The 18,291-nt window shown below is 35.5% G+C and overlaps 1 protein-coding gene across 1 annotated transcript in view; it reads right to left on the bottom strand.

Moving 5' to 3' along the window:
* Positions 1-221: 221 nt before the first annotated feature.
* The window catches only part of LOC118182931 (uncharacterized), a 169,148-nt gene continuing 151,078 nt past the window's right edge, over positions 222-18,291 (bottom strand). Inside the window, exons 3-4 of the mRNA XM_085814143.1 lie at positions 7,819-8,093; positions 222-1,423 (exon numbers count right to left, since the gene is read on the bottom strand). Of these exons, the coding sequence (XP_085670269.1) occupies positions 1,160-1,423; positions 7,819-8,022 (468 nt within the window). The 5' untranslated portion in view covers positions 8,023-8,093 and the 3' untranslated portion in view covers positions 222-1,159. The remainder of the gene's footprint in view (positions 1,424-7,818; positions 8,094-18,291) is intronic.

Genomic DNA, 18,291 nt, shown 5'->3' with positions numbered 1-18,291 from the left:
GACAAAAGTCAAGTTACGATTTCTGCACAAAATGTTTCTTATATGTCCCTGTACTTCTTAACAATGAGCAAACCAACGACAAATAACGTAGAAAATGCGTATGAAAGAAAATAATCAGCAAAACGTGTTATGGCATTATGCTAAGGAAAAATATATATCATAGTTAGGCAATAAAACAGAATTCCAGAAATTTGTTATATAGAATAATAAATTCGTACACACACATTTAAATCTATATATTGAACAAAACATTAAAGCGGTAGAAATGGAAGTTTAAAAGCAAAGAACAACGGAATAAATCTGAGTTATAAAGAAGCATAATTACAACAAAAGAGAAAAGAAATTTAAAATGAAGTCTTATTTATAATCTCACTACTTTTCATTTTATGAATATTTAATACCTCATTAAATTATTTTCTCCTTCAGTTAACTTTACATTTCCTTTCTCACATTTTCCTTCCTTCTATTAGACAATTGTGCTGTTTCCCTCAACCAATCTCAAAGACCAGTCTCGTAGAACTCCATTTTAAAGTACCACAACTTCCGTTTACTCTTAATTTCCTCGCCTTGTTAATAATGCATCTTGACTGGGGGAGAATAGAAGGAAAAAAAATTGTAGACCTGTTGCACTATGTTGTCACTACACTAGATGGTACCTTACTTTATCCTAATTTCTGTATTAAAGTTTATATAAGAAAAATGGGAAATAATGGAAGCTTCGATATAAGAGTGGACGGGTAAGTGAAGCTATGGAGCAAGCGGTTACGTAATCTTTTATGTGGTAAAAGCAGATGAATATTTTATGCTTCCTTTCATATTATTTTCTAGAAAATGTGAAACAGTTTTCAGGAAACATAATCACTACACCTTTTCTTGATATCGCCATTTCGGGATATTTTTATGAATCAGGACTGCTCATTTGATTTAGTTTTGTATCAATTGAAACAACGTAGTCTGCTACATTTAAAACATACCGGCATTTAGGTACACAATCTCATGTATAAATATAGTTGTTTAAAACTCGTCCGCACGAGTGATACGTCGAAAATAAAGCATGTTCTGTCAAAAGTTATTTGTTCGAAGGATATCGATTATATTTTCTTGAAGCTCACTGGCAATTCTCCGAATCAAATCTTGCTTCCAAGACGGCTTCCCCATGTCAGAGGTTACTTTCTATATCAACCGGTTCACTGACGTCTGGAACCGGCACAATCGGTGATAAAGGTAAGTCATCTTCAACGATGTTAGCAGCTATCGTTAGACCACATTTAGGTAAGGAAGACCGTCTTCTGGACAGCCGAAAGAATCTGTCCCTCCTTACTAGATCATGGAAAAGTCGGGTAAGTCTTGCCTCGTACCGTTCCGTGCGAACATACTTGATAACGACGATACTCATGCCCAGTATGTACAAAGCCAGAACTACCTAAAAGAACAACAAAATACAATTTATGCCTTTTATATTTCATACAGCTTAAACAAATATTCACTAATGCATTCCATTTGCCATTAATTAGCAACTAATCAGCAAGAAAAATTAACGAAAATTAAGGAATTAAACCCATGACGGTTATGAGGATTTATCTATTTATTTTTAACTCATTATTAATTTTAATTAGTTGTCACTCTCTTTTCACCCACACTTTTCATGTCAGATTATAAATTAGATAAAGCGCGTTTATACAGATTAAAGGAGAAAGAAGTGCTATCTAAGCGAAGATTTCGCTATTTGTTTTAGAGCGAGTTCCGCTTACTTGAGGCCAGCGATTTGATTCCGTGGCACTGAGTGCTTCTAGCCATTAAGCGCATCTCCCCGGCTTCTACGAACCAGAGCCTTTCTGCCTGTTTACGTTATCCTGTGATCCGTTAGGTTAATCTGAATTGCATTTTATTTTAAGTTCAACATTACTTGCTTTTGGCTTAACTTAAGTTAAGCCAGAAGTGTTGGCTTATATAAACCCAAGCGGGGTCGATTGTTAATTCTTTGCGATCGAATAAAAGGGTTATTTACATATTTATACCCATCTTCTGACTCTGTCTGTTTGAAGTTAAACATACGAGGATAATCCCTTTTTAGTATTCTAGAGTTCGTGAGTTTATGTCACGCAAGCATACGAAATTCTACAACCCTGTGTGACGAAAGGGCTCAATATATTTTATGAGCTGTACCTGCATGGAAATGCTGCGGAAGCAACTGGAAAATTCGTTCAGTATATCTTGATGCTGTCTGTAAATAAAGAAGTTTAATAAGTCCAAAATGAAAATTTTGATCTTGGGGATGAACCTTAAAATAAAATACTGAGAAATGTTAAAAATAATGAACTGAAATTGCTGATGGAATCCCATCCACGTATTACCAGTGAGGTACTAACGTTATCGCGGACAAAATTTTAAGGGATTTTATGCTTTTTCACTATTATTAGGCTTTTTTCTCCAAATGTCAAGCACACTAAAAAATTTCAGATTTTTCCTTGTCATTCTTAAATTCTTATATTTGTTAGTTTATTCTTATAGTTGAATAGATTTTTATGCACATTTTCTTCATTATATCTGCAAAATAACTCTGCAGAGTAATATCAAGATGTTCTAAAGTCCAATTTAAAAATTTAACCTTTTAATGTTTGGTTTTAATATGAGAAAATGTCGGTACTTAAAATCTCTTTTGATTGAAATACGTAGCTATAGGAAGACAGAAATTAATATACCAACATTTTCTTTCATGTGTACATAAATAACAATCTATCCAAGAGGAAAAAAACAATAACTGAGAATAAGTTTCCAGTGGTGATTGTCTTAACATTGCACCCTTTAATTATTGCCTGGTACAGTAAATGCAGCATTTTCTTGTTTTCCCAAAATTAGTTAATAGAAGGTTGAAAACGAGATATTTTTCTGAAAAAACAAAAGAATTCTTCAAATAAGAAATCTTTTTTTTTATTTTTCATTTTTTTTATCTGTTTATTTTTTATTTGTTAACTCTAATTTCAACTCCTGGTGTTCCACAAAGTATACCACGAGGCATACACAAGTAAGTTATAGCACTAACAATAAACGAATTTGCAATAGATCTGCAAATAGGGGAAAATGATTAAAACGCAATAAATAAATAAAAAAAAATGAAATAAATAAAAAGTAAAAAAATAAAGCGAACTCAACGATCTAAAGTGAGAATGAAATTTCGAATCCTAATCCATAACCGTATTAGAAGTCTACTACCTGAAGTTGCACTTTATTTCTATAAGTCTCTTCCTCCCTAGGGCCTTCTATTGGTTTTTTAAAAATCCGGTAAAAACCGAAGAAACTTCTATGAGAAAAGTAGTTATCAGTTGAATGGTACATCTTAAAAAGAAATTTCGAAAAGCAGAAACTATCTCTTTGGTCCTAAAAATTTCAGAAAAAATTGCTGGCGAAGATGTTAAAAATAACTTTACTTAAGATTATTCCGATCTTTCCTGTAGGAGATTTGGTCTTCTTGGCAGGTCTAACAGCGATTCCGTGGATTACATGAAGCTGCCACCACACTCCAGCAAAAGCTGTTAAAATAATGGAGTTAGCACAACATTTCTTGGAATTCTATTTACCAGTTAGATGTCAGTCTTCATTCGGTAGCACCAATCGCTAATCATGCAGAGATCCTTTATCCACTCGCATTAATGCAAGTGTGCTTCCATTCACTGCCTACTTCACTTTTGCCTTGCTTTCACTACTTGCTACTCTACGCTAGGAAAATTTAGCTTGTTTCGCAGGCACATGGTGCGGCGAGAAATTAGCCTTTCAGATCCAACCAGTGAAAGGGAACTGTTTGTAAAGTTTGGTTGGTATTGGCAGTAATCTCCTGTTTGATAATCGCTTGAAAACTATACCATACGCATTCTTATCAAGTAAACTAAAATAATTAAAGAAAATGCATTTTTCTTCCTTGTAGGCACGAAAAATGCCGTGTATCATATTTCAATAAAAATATCCATTTTGACCGCTTTTGTAGGTAAAAGTGAAGTAGGCAGTGAGTAGGCAGTGAGTAGGAGTGAAGGATGTTCTTGGGTGACATCTATACGTAAGGACAGAATGAAAGAAATTTTTTTCCCCAAACGAATTATAAAACTGATTTAATATGGATTCAGGAGAGGTTGCTTCGTGGAGTCTGTACGTACGTACGTATATACGCATCTCGCATAACTCAAAAAGGAGTAGCTTCAGAACATTGAAATTTTGTATATAGGACTGTTTAAACATGTAGTTGTGTACTACCTATTTTGGTTGCAATCGGCCGCACCAAACGTCTATAAGCATATACTCAGATATCCACTCTGTTACTCGGCTCAGTGAGCTCAGTGCTTTTTATTCTTATATGGTGGTAAATTGTGCGCTTTTTGCTTTAAAAATGATTGAATTATGTTATTCTTATCTTCCGGTTCCTTTAATTCATCTGCATGAAATAGTTGTAGAATTATCAACAAGTTAAACGTTATTTAAGTAGGCTTAAGCCTAATTTTCTTTTACCATAACAACTTTTCAGTTTTGTGCACCGAAAAAAAAAATTCTTTCTTCCTACTGGCCAAATTGCTTCTTTTTGCGTAGAAACTGTAATTTTAATTTTAAAACATTTTCTTTAATTGTTTTAACTGTGTTTGGTATTTTATGTTTTTCTATATCTTTCGATTTTTAATGAAGATATTTTGAGTTTTCATTATTTTTGCCTTGCCGCGAAGTGAGAACTGAATTAATTGAATTAGAAATATATCTTTAATGAAATTCGAGGAAATGAAATGAAATGCAAGAAAAAATGCGTATAACTTAATATTCCGTGCCAGGAAGGTCATGTGGTTTACACATCAGATTTTTAATTTAAATAGTAGATGGAGTTTTTGACGGATCGTCGTTATGTTATAAAAATTATAGTCTTAATATAGTCAAAGAACGTATATAATATGCCATATAATGCATTCCTTGCCTTCAGCATTGCGATATCTTGGAGGTCATTTGCGCGTTGCTTAGCGACAAATGGACTGCATTAACTATAGTCCTTAAAAGCATTTTATTAATGGCAGATCTAATCAGAGAAAAGCTTAGTTAACAGGAAATAAAAAATAATTTTTGGAAAACTTTGCATTGAAATATCGTTTCATAAATGTATGCTTATAAGTGAGATGAAAATTTTATAATTCGTGAATATCTAGTTTAAAGATAGTTTGCGAAAAGTTTAATCCATCAATCCCCTGTATAATATTTGATCTTCTGCGTCTAAATCTCGCGAAAGCCTTTTATTATTTTACAAAAGACTGAAAAAATTAAATCTTTTTTTTTTAATAAAAGCTGACTAGATAATGTTAAGTAAAGTAATTTCTCCTAGAAGCAGTTTAATTCAGACTCAATATAAGGGCTACATTTATTATTGCCTCACTGATAAGGTGGAAATGGGAAACGTGAAGATTATTCAAGGAACATTCAAACTGTACAATGATCTAATATTTTTATTCCTTATCTTACTTAAAACCAAATTTCTTGAATATGCCATGAAAAGCGTTTTATATCTTTATTTATTTTGTGGGAATGTATTGAATTTACTTACCAGTTATTTTTATTTTGAAGCAACCTTTCCTATAGCTATTGCTTTTAACTCACAGTTTCTTGCCAGAATGTAACTGGTCTAACGCGCGTGTATTCAAATGAGGTACTTAAAAGTTAGCATTTAAGGGAAGGTTTTTGAAAAATGAATTTAGAGCGTGTTATGCCTGCCTGAACGCCACGTTGCTGTCTTTATTTTCAGCGTTTAGATTTATGTGGCATTGAGCGCTTTTTGCCATTACGCTTCTTTACACCGACTTTCGAGTCAGAGCCAGCCTGGACTTTAAGTAACCTGTGAAACCGTTAGGCTAAACTTAGCTCCATTAAATATTAAGTTAATCGTTACTTGTTTCAGTTAAGCCACAAGTATGAGCTTTCGTTAACAAAGATCGGTGCTATCTGTGACCTTTATCTCCGTTAATAAAGGGTTCTGTACACTCTCCTCTTGACTTACATACTAGAAGGCTTGATCATACTAAAAGACTTCGAAAAAGTTCTCTAAACAGTTTTCTAACGTCTGGCTTAGGTTATGATACCAGAGTGTACGAGACGTTGTACTTTATTCAATTCTTTATTATATATATATATATATATATATATATATATATATTAATATTCCATAAACTGTTACAATGAGAAGAAAAGGTCATACTGTTAAGAATGATTTTACTTCCATCTGTTTAATTTCTCTGATATTGCTCAGAAATTTAAACGTTTTTCCTACTACTTGCGTATTAGTATAGAGTATAAGCGAACAAAAAATTAAAAAGTTTAGGATCGATGACTTGATATCAGATTTTGTATTATGAAAGGTAAGTAGGGAAGGTGTCATTCAGGAGTTAATTTCCATAATCAGAAGTGCCGGAGCTCCCTGGACGGCCGTCATGAAGAAAATACATAAATAAAATAACTGATAATTAAAATATCTAAATTAAAATTTAATAAATGTAAAGATATATATATAAATTTAATAATTTATCAAATTCATAATAAACATCTAAATAAACGAAATAAAATATCGGACCTCGTCTTATTTGGGGCTCTGACTGGACTTACAATTTCATACAAAAACTAAGAAATAGCTCAGCTGGCCTCCGGCTGAATTTAGATCAGATATATCGTAAATATATAGCATAGCATACTGTTTCAATGGAGGGGGGATTATTCTTTTCCCAGTACGACAGTGGATAAAAGTAAAACTATTAAAACGTCACTAGTGAAAATAGAGAGAAGGCTAGGAAAATATGAGAGTATGGAAAGAAGTTTTAATGAAGAATTATAGCTTTGAAAACAAACATAGAAGAGTTCAACGTTTTCTGACCGCGATGCCTTAGCAGTTTAATTATCGCTGTTAAGCAGAATAAGACTGGGCGAAAACATTCCTCCCTAATCCGTTACAGTGACGCCATAAGAACAAATATTAGGTCTGCATAAGTGGCAATTTTTGTCCCCCATATTTGGTTACCTAGTTGTCCGCAGGAGCTCTGCTGTTAGAGGTCACTAGTACTGGACGCGGAAGACCAAGGTAATCAATGTTAATAATCCAGGGAACAAATCATTTTATCTCTTTTCTCAAATTTGTTGCATTACTTGGAGAATAAGCCTTTGACATGTCGATGGGGGCTTTATTCTTTCCTTAAAAGTCCTAACTTCCATCAAAGTGTTTGTTCCCCACAGGCGTCAATTCGGAAGTTATAATCAACTTTAAAGGTATATTTATTTTTAAAATAAAATTTATCTGTTGGAACTCTGTTTCACTTGCCTAAATGAAATACTGGAGCCGTTTTATTTAGGGATCCATTGCGCTCTGGCTAGAATTAGAATTTACCTCAGAAACTGAGGCTCCGTTGGGATCGGGCGGTATCATTCCACCTAAGGCATATGGACTAGCCGAATCATTGAAACTATCCCTGCTGTGATGAAATACGTGACAAACCGAAGTGCCAAACTTCTCTACAGCTTTGTGTACCGATCTCATTTAGACTCAATAGGGAAAATGCAAATATTTACCTGAAAACAGTATCGCTAACCAAATAAATTACATCTGATTTGCAAGCAGGCTATATTTTGGTATGTTTTTTAAAATTAATCTTTCTGCACTGACATTTAACATCTCTGTTATAGATGAAACAGAATAGATGATATATAAAAGGCTTCCATAGATAACGCAATAAATTAATTATAATTTCATCATAAATGTGTAAATTGGACATATTCATGCGAACATTTACTAGACGAAAAATAGACCTTACATACCACGACATATATGATTGCATTCGATTGGCTGTTGGCGTGCATTTCCAAAATCGCAGCATGCCCGGGAGATAGAGTCGTAGCAGGTATTCTGTAAAAAGGAGGAGCCACCGCCGAAGGGGCCATAGATGTCCTGATGACGTCAGTAGTAGTATTAGAGGTGGTGGGCGAGACTGCCAGTTCGTTATCATTTGCGAAAGTTGCCATGGCAACATGGCTGAGGTAAAAAATGATGGGTTTCTTTTATGGATGAACTACAGAAGTGTGTCTCCAGGAACCTATGATTAAATAAAAGAAGTCATTAATATGGTTAACTCATTCACAGCATCATTAAGCAATTAATTATGCATTATAAACTACATAAATGTGACATTAAATTAACGTTATACGAGTGAATTAGTTCAGTGTATATTAAAGTTATGACTAATCTCGCTTATCTGAAATCAGAGCAAGCCCACGAAATTCATCTTGGCAAGGAATCGACATTGTACCTATTGTTGGTAAGATTTTTTGAGCACCATAACTGTGACAGAACTACTTTACTCAGTTCCGCATCCAAGTCTGAAGGAGAACAAACACCTGGAGGGTCTACCACTCCTATTCCCTACCACTAACCTCTCGAGAGAACTTTCGTCTCGCGATGTATTTTGAGTGTCCCTATACTGCACAGACATTATACATTTACAAACATCCATACCTTTTTCAAGATTCGAACCCGGGTTCTTCGCAGTAGACAGTGTAACTAACCTTTATCCCGGTTTGGCGACTAAATATATTAAATATAAAAAGTGCAAAAATTAAGAGCAGTGTTAAAATAAATGCATTTCCGAAAACTGAACAAATTTCATTTGCGTAATAGTTAACGGTTATATAATATTCCGTTGGGTCGTTCCAGTTTTAAATAATGGACGCGACATAGCTTCAAATAATGCTTATGATAGAATCCTGACTTGCAACAGGTCTTATCGCAAGAAGAAATTCAGTTAATTAATGTAGAATTCTATGGAATTTTAACAGTATCCATTCTCTTACAAAACACTGTATGCGAAGAGCAAATGGCGAGAAAATACTAGAGAGCAGTTTGCCTGCCGTGTGGTCGAAATTCTTGCAAACCTAATTTGTTTTCCTTCATTTATTCCAGATTTGTTTGTAATTTGTTCACTTATCTATTTTTGGCGCTTTACGCAGTTCCTATTATGAATTTATTTATCTATCGAAACTCCTTGATCTGTACGGCATGGATAAACATGTATAAAGAACGGCGTAAGTAGTTTTATAGAGTCATTAGGTTATTTTGCTGCAGGAGATGTGAAAAATGAGCAATGTCCTCCCCGGGACTCGAACTTGGCCCTCTCGAATGCACCCCTACTATGCTATCGTTACACCACGAAGGCATGCAGAAAGAAGGGAGAAAATAATGACCGTAAGACCAACTTGTTTGGTTAGGTGAGTTGGGCTGCGCTCATTTATATACTTCCTCTTTTAAAGGGCGACTGGGGATTAGGGAAACCAATCGCCAAATCCTGGTGGTGAAGTATCATCATCCACCGTCTTTCAGTTCTGAAGCCACCGCGAAGACATTAGGTTATTTTGAAGCAGGATACATGAAAAATTAGCAATAAGCTCTCGCTGAAGTTCAAGCCTGGTCCTCTCGAATATGCGGCAAGTGTGCTACTGTTACGGCATGAAGTCATGGTGAAAGGAGGAAAAAATATCTCCCTAGCTTTAAAATCGTTATTTCCTAGCATTTTTTTTATTCACTGTTCAAATTCGATGTTTATTTTGCTCCGTCCTCTTTTCCAGTTTGTTCAGTGCTCCCCTTGCCTTTGCTGCAATGAAATACTAGATGTCTATTCAATATAATTTGTAAGAAATAACTGCAAAGACATTACAATTTTAGGTTGAACTTGTGTTGCTTCAAACTATTTATTAAATCCCATCAAACATTATTTCAGATAAAATGTCGATGAATGAAGGTACTTGGTCTTTATCAAAGGTTAACAGGTATTGGCTCTCATTCATCATTAACTAGATTTTTTTTTTCATTTTAAATAACAATAACTAAATTTAAACATTTCCCCTTTTTCAATATGTAACACATGAATTTTGAAATATATTTACATGAAAGAGGAATAAAAAACTAAAGTTAAAATGTAAGTACATTGAAAATATGTATAACGTTCCCTGTTCCTATAGGCCATCAAACATTCATAAAATCAATCATACAAATAACTATAATATCGTAAGTAAGTTTCCACACCTTCTTCAATAAAATAAAGTTACTACTTGTGAGATTGAATAAAGTTATAAGACATTTTTCCTACCCTCCTAGCGTGCCTTCGTGGTGTTGGGTCTCCACGCTGGGAGTGTATTCCAGAGGTCCGTGGTTCGATTCCCGGCGAAAGCGTTGATCATTTTTCATCTTTCATGCTTCCTGAAAAAAGCTCTCGAATTAAAAGGATGATTTTCCACACCCAGAATTTAGCGATAGGGTCCTATAAAATGCCCAGTTGCCCTTTAAAAGGAGGAGTATATAAGGTAAATTTTCCCGCCATTTTTTTTCCCTATCATGCCTTCGTGGTGTGGTGGTCTGCTCGCTGGGCGCGTCCAGAGTTTGCTGGGTTCATGGTTCGGTTTCTCGCGAAGGTGTTGCTCATTTTTCATCTTTCATGCTTCCTAGAAAAACCTAATGTCTCTACAAAGTAATGAAAACATGCTGCTAATATATTAATATTTTTAAGTAGGATGCAAATATCTTTTTTGTAAAAAATTTAGCATGGTATAGTTTTGTTAAGGCAACATAATGAGCTGAAGATCCATTGTCCTTACAGACACCATGTTTATGTGTGACAAGACCATGCCCTCCTTTGTATCTTGGTAACTGCGAATTTCAGTTTTACGATTTAGGTCAACTGTTGAAAGATAGCTAAATGTGCTTCTTCCCTGTTCACAAGCATTCCACTGTTCTTGCCACTTTTCTCAGTGATATTGTCGAGAGATAATTTTTAAGATATGAACTAGATGGAGGTTCGGAAGCGTATTCAGCATAATATGAGGGATGTTCAAATGATAAATGATAATACAGATGTATTGAAGGTCTTTATTCAGAAGTAATCATCAGAGGTCTGAGCATAACTATCCCACTGTTTCACAAGCCGAAGAAGTCCGTCTCCACAGAATTCCTGTAGCTGTGACAGGAGCCAGTACTCCATCGTGTCTTTCAGTTCGTCGTCCAAGTTGAAGTTCTTGCCTTTGAGATGTCACTTCTCACCAAATGACGACCTTGCCGATGAGTTCGGCCGTGATTACCCTGTTTGCCTGGCCTGGTCATCACTCAAACACTTCAGGCTTTCACGAGAAATGATACTCCACTTTTTCACTGACTTGTCGGATATACAGTCTCCTTCGTATACGGCCACCATCCGGCGATGATAACACCTCACTGAAATATGATAACACCTCACTGTTTCTCAATTGCCTAGTTTTCCAATGGAACGCCATGACGTCCTCACACTTACTGTCGCATCAATTGGACGGACACTGCCGCACACTGCGTTCGCGACCTTAGATATCTCAGTACGTTATGCCAAAGCGGCATTTACAAATTTAAGCCGGTTTATATGTTACGAAGTTTCTTACCTTTCCATTTAAATGCACCTTATATTTTCAGCGGCCTCTGATTGATCCATCAACTCACTCTATGATCCATCATGAGTTTTTATCCAAAAAATACTGACACGATTTCTTTCCATGTTTTGTAATAACAAATTAGCGGTAAAGTTTATCAATAATTTGAAATTGCAAATCGCATTGAGATACTGTCAGCAAAGCTATTTCAATGAATAATATTATTGTTTATAATGTATTCATTTGTTTTGATGCTTCTGCTTGTAATATACTATTTCCATTGTCAAGATTTTCCTTTTCAGTGATGGCGTAAGGGTCAATTCTATGCATTTTACTGTTATATGATAAATGTTCAAGTTTTATTTTATTGTTTTTATTAACGAATATACTTTTAAGTATTGCCATAAAAGCCGGATGTAAGTTACTTAAAGCTGTGGCATCTATCATAGTGGTATATAATTGCTTTTGTATATATGGGTTCATGCTCCAATTTATGGCCTGAAATCATTAGCTGCAGGAAATTTAATGTGATATTGACTCATTAAGAGGCACTCTATTATGTAACGAGCAGAAGATCCTATGTCTCCATGGTTGTGATGATCAGTATTGGTAAATACATACGTATTAAAACCCTGACCGAGCCCAGTTACATATCTTGATAACTTCGGAATCGAAATTTTGCGAATTAGGTTAACTGTTGGTAGATAATTAAAGGCGAGTCTGCCTTGTTTTACCCATTTTGTTATTTTTTAAAGGGATTGTAGAGAGATATGATCTAAGCCAGAGAATGGACATATATTCTGCGTTATAATTTGTACTTGTAATTTTGTACTCCTTCCAAAGATGAAATTCGTGTGCTTGTTCTGATGACGTCAGGCAAGCGAAAATAGTCACAGCAACAACAACGAATACATGAGTCCATTTCCCTTTGAAAATCACCTACGAAGGCGAGCCTTCCTTTAGATTGATACCCTTCCAGTGCTTTGCTATAATTAAATAAACCAAACTTGCTTGTCATTAAGGTAAGCGAGTAGTTTTGGAACATGGATGTTAAGTAGTGTGATGAACCAGTTCATCTTACATAAAATTCTTATTAGCAGAAATTGGGTCCATTTCTTTAGCCCAAAGGTGAGAGCGTTATTTTTAGCGCAGAAGACCTATTAGTTTCGAAACAACATTTTGCGTTGAATCACTTAAATGCGATGTATTACTTTTCAAATTGTTGCCACTAACTACTATACGCCCTGTTTTATGTTTAAAGAAATTAAATAATGAAGAATCGGCATATATGCATGTATGTTTCTCGCATTCTAGAAAAACAGCGGTACCCAGAGACATCCAATTTTGAATACGGTAGTCCTCCTCCCTAATATGGGCACCTGGAAGCTCGAATTTGGAATTTAGGATTTGTTTTACAGTCTATTTCATATTTTGTAAAAGTTTAACGAATTTTTGATTAAAAAATTGAAAAATTTGAAAATAAATGTCTGAAAGCTTTCAGATTTTACACGGAAGAGCCGTTACATTATGATCACGCTGTTAGTAACATATATAACCAATTTTAACCCTCAAAACTGCCAGCACCCGTCTTGACATTGACTCCACAAGGTGCTGATACGTAGTCTGAGGTATCTGGTACGCTCGCCAACTGTTCCTGCAGTTCCCTCACATTGCGAGGGAGTAGCGTGGCAACAAGAAATGCTCTATTGGATTAAAGACAGGTGAATTTGTAGCCCGAGACATGACTTGGAAATCATTCGAGGAATGTTCCTCGAACCACTCCCTGAAGATTCTACCCTTATGACATGCTGCAATATCCTGTTGGTAAATGCGATTCCCCGCAGGAAGTACTGTTGTCATGGATTATTGAACCTGGGCTGCAACGATGTTCCCGTAGCTCACAAACTTCAGAGCTTGTTATATATTTGGATATTGGATGCCAATGTGCTATTTGAAAACATTGCCCACACCGTAATACCCCCCGTCACCGGCTTGGTATTCCGTTGTCTCCGTCCAACTGAGCAGCCGAGATCTAGGTTTTCGTTTGAAAATTGGCGTACTAGCACATGCCCTTTGATGTGATGGACCAGAAAATGTGATTCGCCGGACCATGCAACCTTCTTCCAGTCTTATGACGTCCAATTCCGATGTTTCTTGGTCCATTGCAGACGCAGCTGGCGATGACGTGCCGTCTGTGCAGGAGCATGCTTAGCATGCGTAGCTGCTCTGACGATATGCAAAATGTCATTTTCGGTAACGGGAAGGGATCTCAAATGGCAGAATAGCTAGCGAACGGTTGTTCTGGTATTGCAATTTTTGTAGTTGAGTATTTTCAAGCTAGTTTGATCAAACATGTCTAATCAGATTAAAACAAAACGGTCGTTTTAAGGACCAAATGGTCACTTTAATAAAAAGGGCTCTTTTTACGGTTAAGCGTTCAATCTGATGAAACAAAAAATGGGCTGGAGTGCCATTTCATTTCATAGTGGACCCTTTTGTTATCTTTCGTGACCTTTTTGCAGCACTGTTTTACGTCGAGGATATCATCCAGCCTTGCTTTTTTTGCATGTTGGGATTACTTTTCAGCAGGTTTATATCCGACCGTATATAGCAATTGTTCTACTGATTCGCTTCATACGTGTCACTAAAACATTAAATGCACCAGTCTGTTTTCGGAAGAAAATCTAAATCTCAGTACAGTCATCTGTCAGTACCCCCATTGAATGACACTGGTCATGCTTCATTCTTAACTTTAATTTCATATTTCTGATAATTACTTACATTTATTGTAAATATCTACGGGCTTAGTGTCTTTTACGAAAGACATTTCTTAGTACTGTACATAATGTAAAGCTTATTCATTCAAGAACTCTCTTTGTATTTTGCGCCAACTATCACCGTCGTCAAGAGACCAATAAAAACTCTTAACTCCATGACGTGATCTCAAACGACTTGCTCGTCGCTCACACCTTGGCTCTTACGCTCTTCTCCTACTCACCGAAGAGCCAACATCATTCTCCTATGCAATGAATTCTAAAATCTTCACACGATAATTTCATGATCTTTCATTTCGTTTCGCCCTCGGGTGGAGATGCATAAATGTACATTCTTAATTATTCAAACAAGCAAATGGTCAGTAGTATAATATGGGCTGGTTAAAACTCATAGTAGCTGTAGACCAGCTGCAAAGTAATGATCTACGATCTGGGATTCATACTTGTCCCAGAATTTCCTGAACACTTTATCAACCGATAGCCTATTCATCGGCTTTTTTCGCCAAACACTACCGACCAATAGCATATTAATCGTTTTTCTTTTGGGCTACCTAAAATTAGCCTAGAAATCTGTAGAAATGGCGATAAACAATTGCCCTTTGCTATATCATCTGCATTTTATTATTAAGGAGAATTTGCGGCCGGTCGGACGTGCGCATGCTGTTGAACTGCTAGCGGTCGGTCAAGTGTTAACCACGTAGATCACCATATCGCTCCCCAATAGAGCGCGGTTTGATTCAGACTGTTTTATTATTTATCTCGGACCCTCCTAGGGTGTGACAGATATCGTCCTATATCTCTCACACCCTAGGAGTTGTCAAGCGTCTGGTAAAAAAATATGCAAGAGATCATAAATGCTACCAATCAAGACCTAAACGGATGATAACGGGCATAAGGCCAGAGGAAATAGTCCAATTTCTTACTGTTTTATTCGTTATATGTAACTGTGTCATCTGTCTCAAGCATCCGATTGCTCTGAAATTTAAATATTTTCTTTTTGCATGCAAATACATTAATTATATCTACCATATTTTGTCCCTCCAGGATAATTCTTTTTTGGTGTTGCTTTTTTATTTTAAATTCAACGTCTTGTATTCAAAAATCAATAAAATTACTGTTTCATTGTTTATCGTAATAACTTATTTAGAACATTTGTCATGAGATCGGAATTATAGGTAGCATATATTATTTGACCACTTTAATAGTAAAAAATATAAAAAAGGCTAAAATTCCTTAAGAAATAAGGTACAGCGGTTTGAGCTAAATAAATGTTTGTTTAATGGTTCTCGGCCATTTTTTGCTTAAGCCTTAGAAATGAGTAAACAGATCTATGAGCTATTACCGCTTTATTTGGCTATTTTGTGGTCTTAAAGGCAAATTAAGTTTTCGAATAACATGCAGTAAATGTAATCTAAATTTAAATTGCTATATGAAAAGGAAAGTCTTCTTCGGGATGTCTAACATCTTCGGGATGTCAAAATTAGATCGCGTAAGATAAATTAAAACATCTGCTCCCTAAAGAAAGCATCACGCACAAAAATAAATTATAATGAAATTTCCGATTCAAAATTGGGAGATTTTATTATGCAATTCCAATGCAATTGATGTCATTCTGATTTATTATTCATCGCGCAGACTGAAAGGGTCTTGAAATTTGGAACAGAAAACTGAATCTAACCTTGGACAAAAAGAAATGAAAACTTTATTTGTTTCTTACCATTATTTGTCTCATGCCCTTAATTTCTTTTCTGAATTATTTTTCTGAGAACTTCCATCCATAATTCGATTAGATTTCTCGAAACTTTTCATGTTAATCGAATTTTATCTAATTCCATTTTTTCTATTCCTCTCTTTTCGTATATCTGTAAAACATAATTTTGATGTTTTGCTTTACATTTCTCTGAAATAAATAGCATTAAAAAACTTTTTGTATCCTCGCATACTATTCGAAATTTTGAAGCATATACTGAGTAATTTCCGCATTAAGGGTGTAGGGGTTTCCTTAGTACATTAACAAGTTATTTTAGTTAAGGTATCTTTTCTGAATTCTCTATTTCCCCTTAGAATGCAAATTAGCTGATGAAAGAGAGTGTTTAAACGGTTGAAAAGAATAGTTTAGACAGAGCGTCATTTCGCTAATATAGCGCACGTTTGTTATTTTTGTCCTCCTGCTGTTAACTTCGTAGAGGCTATTGCATTCTAGTCATTTAGTTAGCCTATTGCCAGTGTAGGTTGCTGAGTCAGCTTGGTTGGTTAAATTAAATTGCGTAGTGTAGCACTACTTCTTACCTTTCGAGTTTATTGTTAATTTATAAGGAATTTCTCCCGCTTTCTTAGTGTACCTTCGTGGTGTAGTGGTCTGCATGCTGGGCGCGTATTCCTAAGATCCGTGGTTCGATTCCCGGCGAAGGCATTGCTCATTTTTCATCTTGCCTGCTCCCAAAAAATACCTAATGTTTCTACAGTGGCGCCCGAACTAAAAGGGTTGTGATGAGGATTCTTCACACTCAGGATTTGGCGACTGAGTCCCCTAAAATCCCCAGTCGCTCTTTAAAAGGGGAGTATATAAGAGATTTCTCCCGCCTTCTTTTCGTGGTGTAGTGCTCTGCATGCTGGGCGCGTATTCCAGAGTTCCGTGTTGCGATTCTCGGCGAAGGCGTTGCTCATTTTTTATCTTGCCTACTTCCAAAATTATACCTAATGTCTCTACAAATTTACTTTTAAATTCTCACCCCATGTATGTAGTGTTTTTGTGAGCAGGACGTCCATGTCTTTCTAAAAGATTTGTAATAAATAAAAGGCCTATTTTCGCACTTTCCCTCCTGTATTCATTTTTACGCTTGTGGGAGAAGTCGCCAGCTCGCACTGTGAAATATAGACACGTTGTGTGATAGCAAAAAAAGGTTAGATTTTATAGGGAGGAGAAAAAGTGTGTATATTTTTCCCTTGGAACATGCTTAAGGTTTTTACTCGTTTCTTGTCAACTTTGATTCGATGCTAAATGTGATGCATTTATCTTTGATTTTGTTGCATTTAATATTAATTTTGATGCAGCTAACTTTAATATGGGATATTTAGTGTTTAGTAAATTTTATTTGATCGCAAATACTGATTTTTTTAAGCGGCTTAGTATAGGCTTTTTTTTATTACGCGACGTAACATATCCAAACGAAACTGCAACATCTTCGTCGTGATTACCTAACTTATTTATCTCTATGTAGACATTAGAAACCTCTTTAAAGGAGTGTTCTAAAATTTTGAGACCGTTACTTTATGTTATCGCCTAGCATCATCTTGCCTTAGTAAGTTTCGTCGCTGCGTAAAATATATAGTCTTTAGTTTATTTTTTACAAGCCTTGCGTAAAACCACTTCTCATGAGATGCCATAGGGCAAAAAGCAAGAAATATAATTCATATAATAGGGTTTGGTTTATGTAGAAGTTTTAATCAGTGTCATTCAGACCCTGCTAGAATAATATGTGAGTTATCTCTCCAGTCTGAATTAAAATGACTTATCCTGAAAAGCTGAACAAGAGTTCTTTATTAAATCTCTGAATTAAACCGAAGGCGTAAATCGTACATAAAAGTAACCTTAGCCGGCCGCGGTTATTTAAAATAACAAAAGCTGAAACTCAGATTCAGGTATTGCAGGTCAGGGACTACCCATACTAGCCTATTTAAGCTGAGTCAGTCTTTTTAGTTGGCTCGCTTTTGACGTCGGCTAGCATAATGGCTAAGGCCATAATAATTTCTAACAGAACTGGGCGAGTAGGACGTGATTACAAGCGAGGCTGCTAAAAGCATTAACTTTCAAATAGTCAAAACCCTCGACTTAATTGTATTCTGGTGAGGCCTAAGGCAGAAAAAACTTATGGTAAGATGTGTAAATTATAATAGTTGGTTACATAATATAAAACACTTTATATTATTTCTAATTTAATAATTCTATAATTGCTTAACATTGTAGGATTCTCCACTGTGTAGTTCTAAGTTACAGTTAAAATTGAAGAATCTTAAGAACTAGTAAGTGAATAATTCCTTGAGTTTGTGAGACAATAAATAAACTTGGAAAGGG

The sequence above is a fragment of the Stegodyphus dumicola genome, chromosome 3, assembly GCF_044657685.1.
Source record: "Stegodyphus dumicola isolate Sdum_Otavi_A_Nest chromosome 3, ASM4465768v1".
NCBI lineage: Eukaryota > Metazoa > Arthropoda > Arachnida > Araneae > Eresidae > Stegodyphus > Stegodyphus dumicola.
The sequence above is the reverse complement of the archived record's forward strand: the minus strand, read 5'-3'. Positions and strand labels throughout refer to the sequence as shown.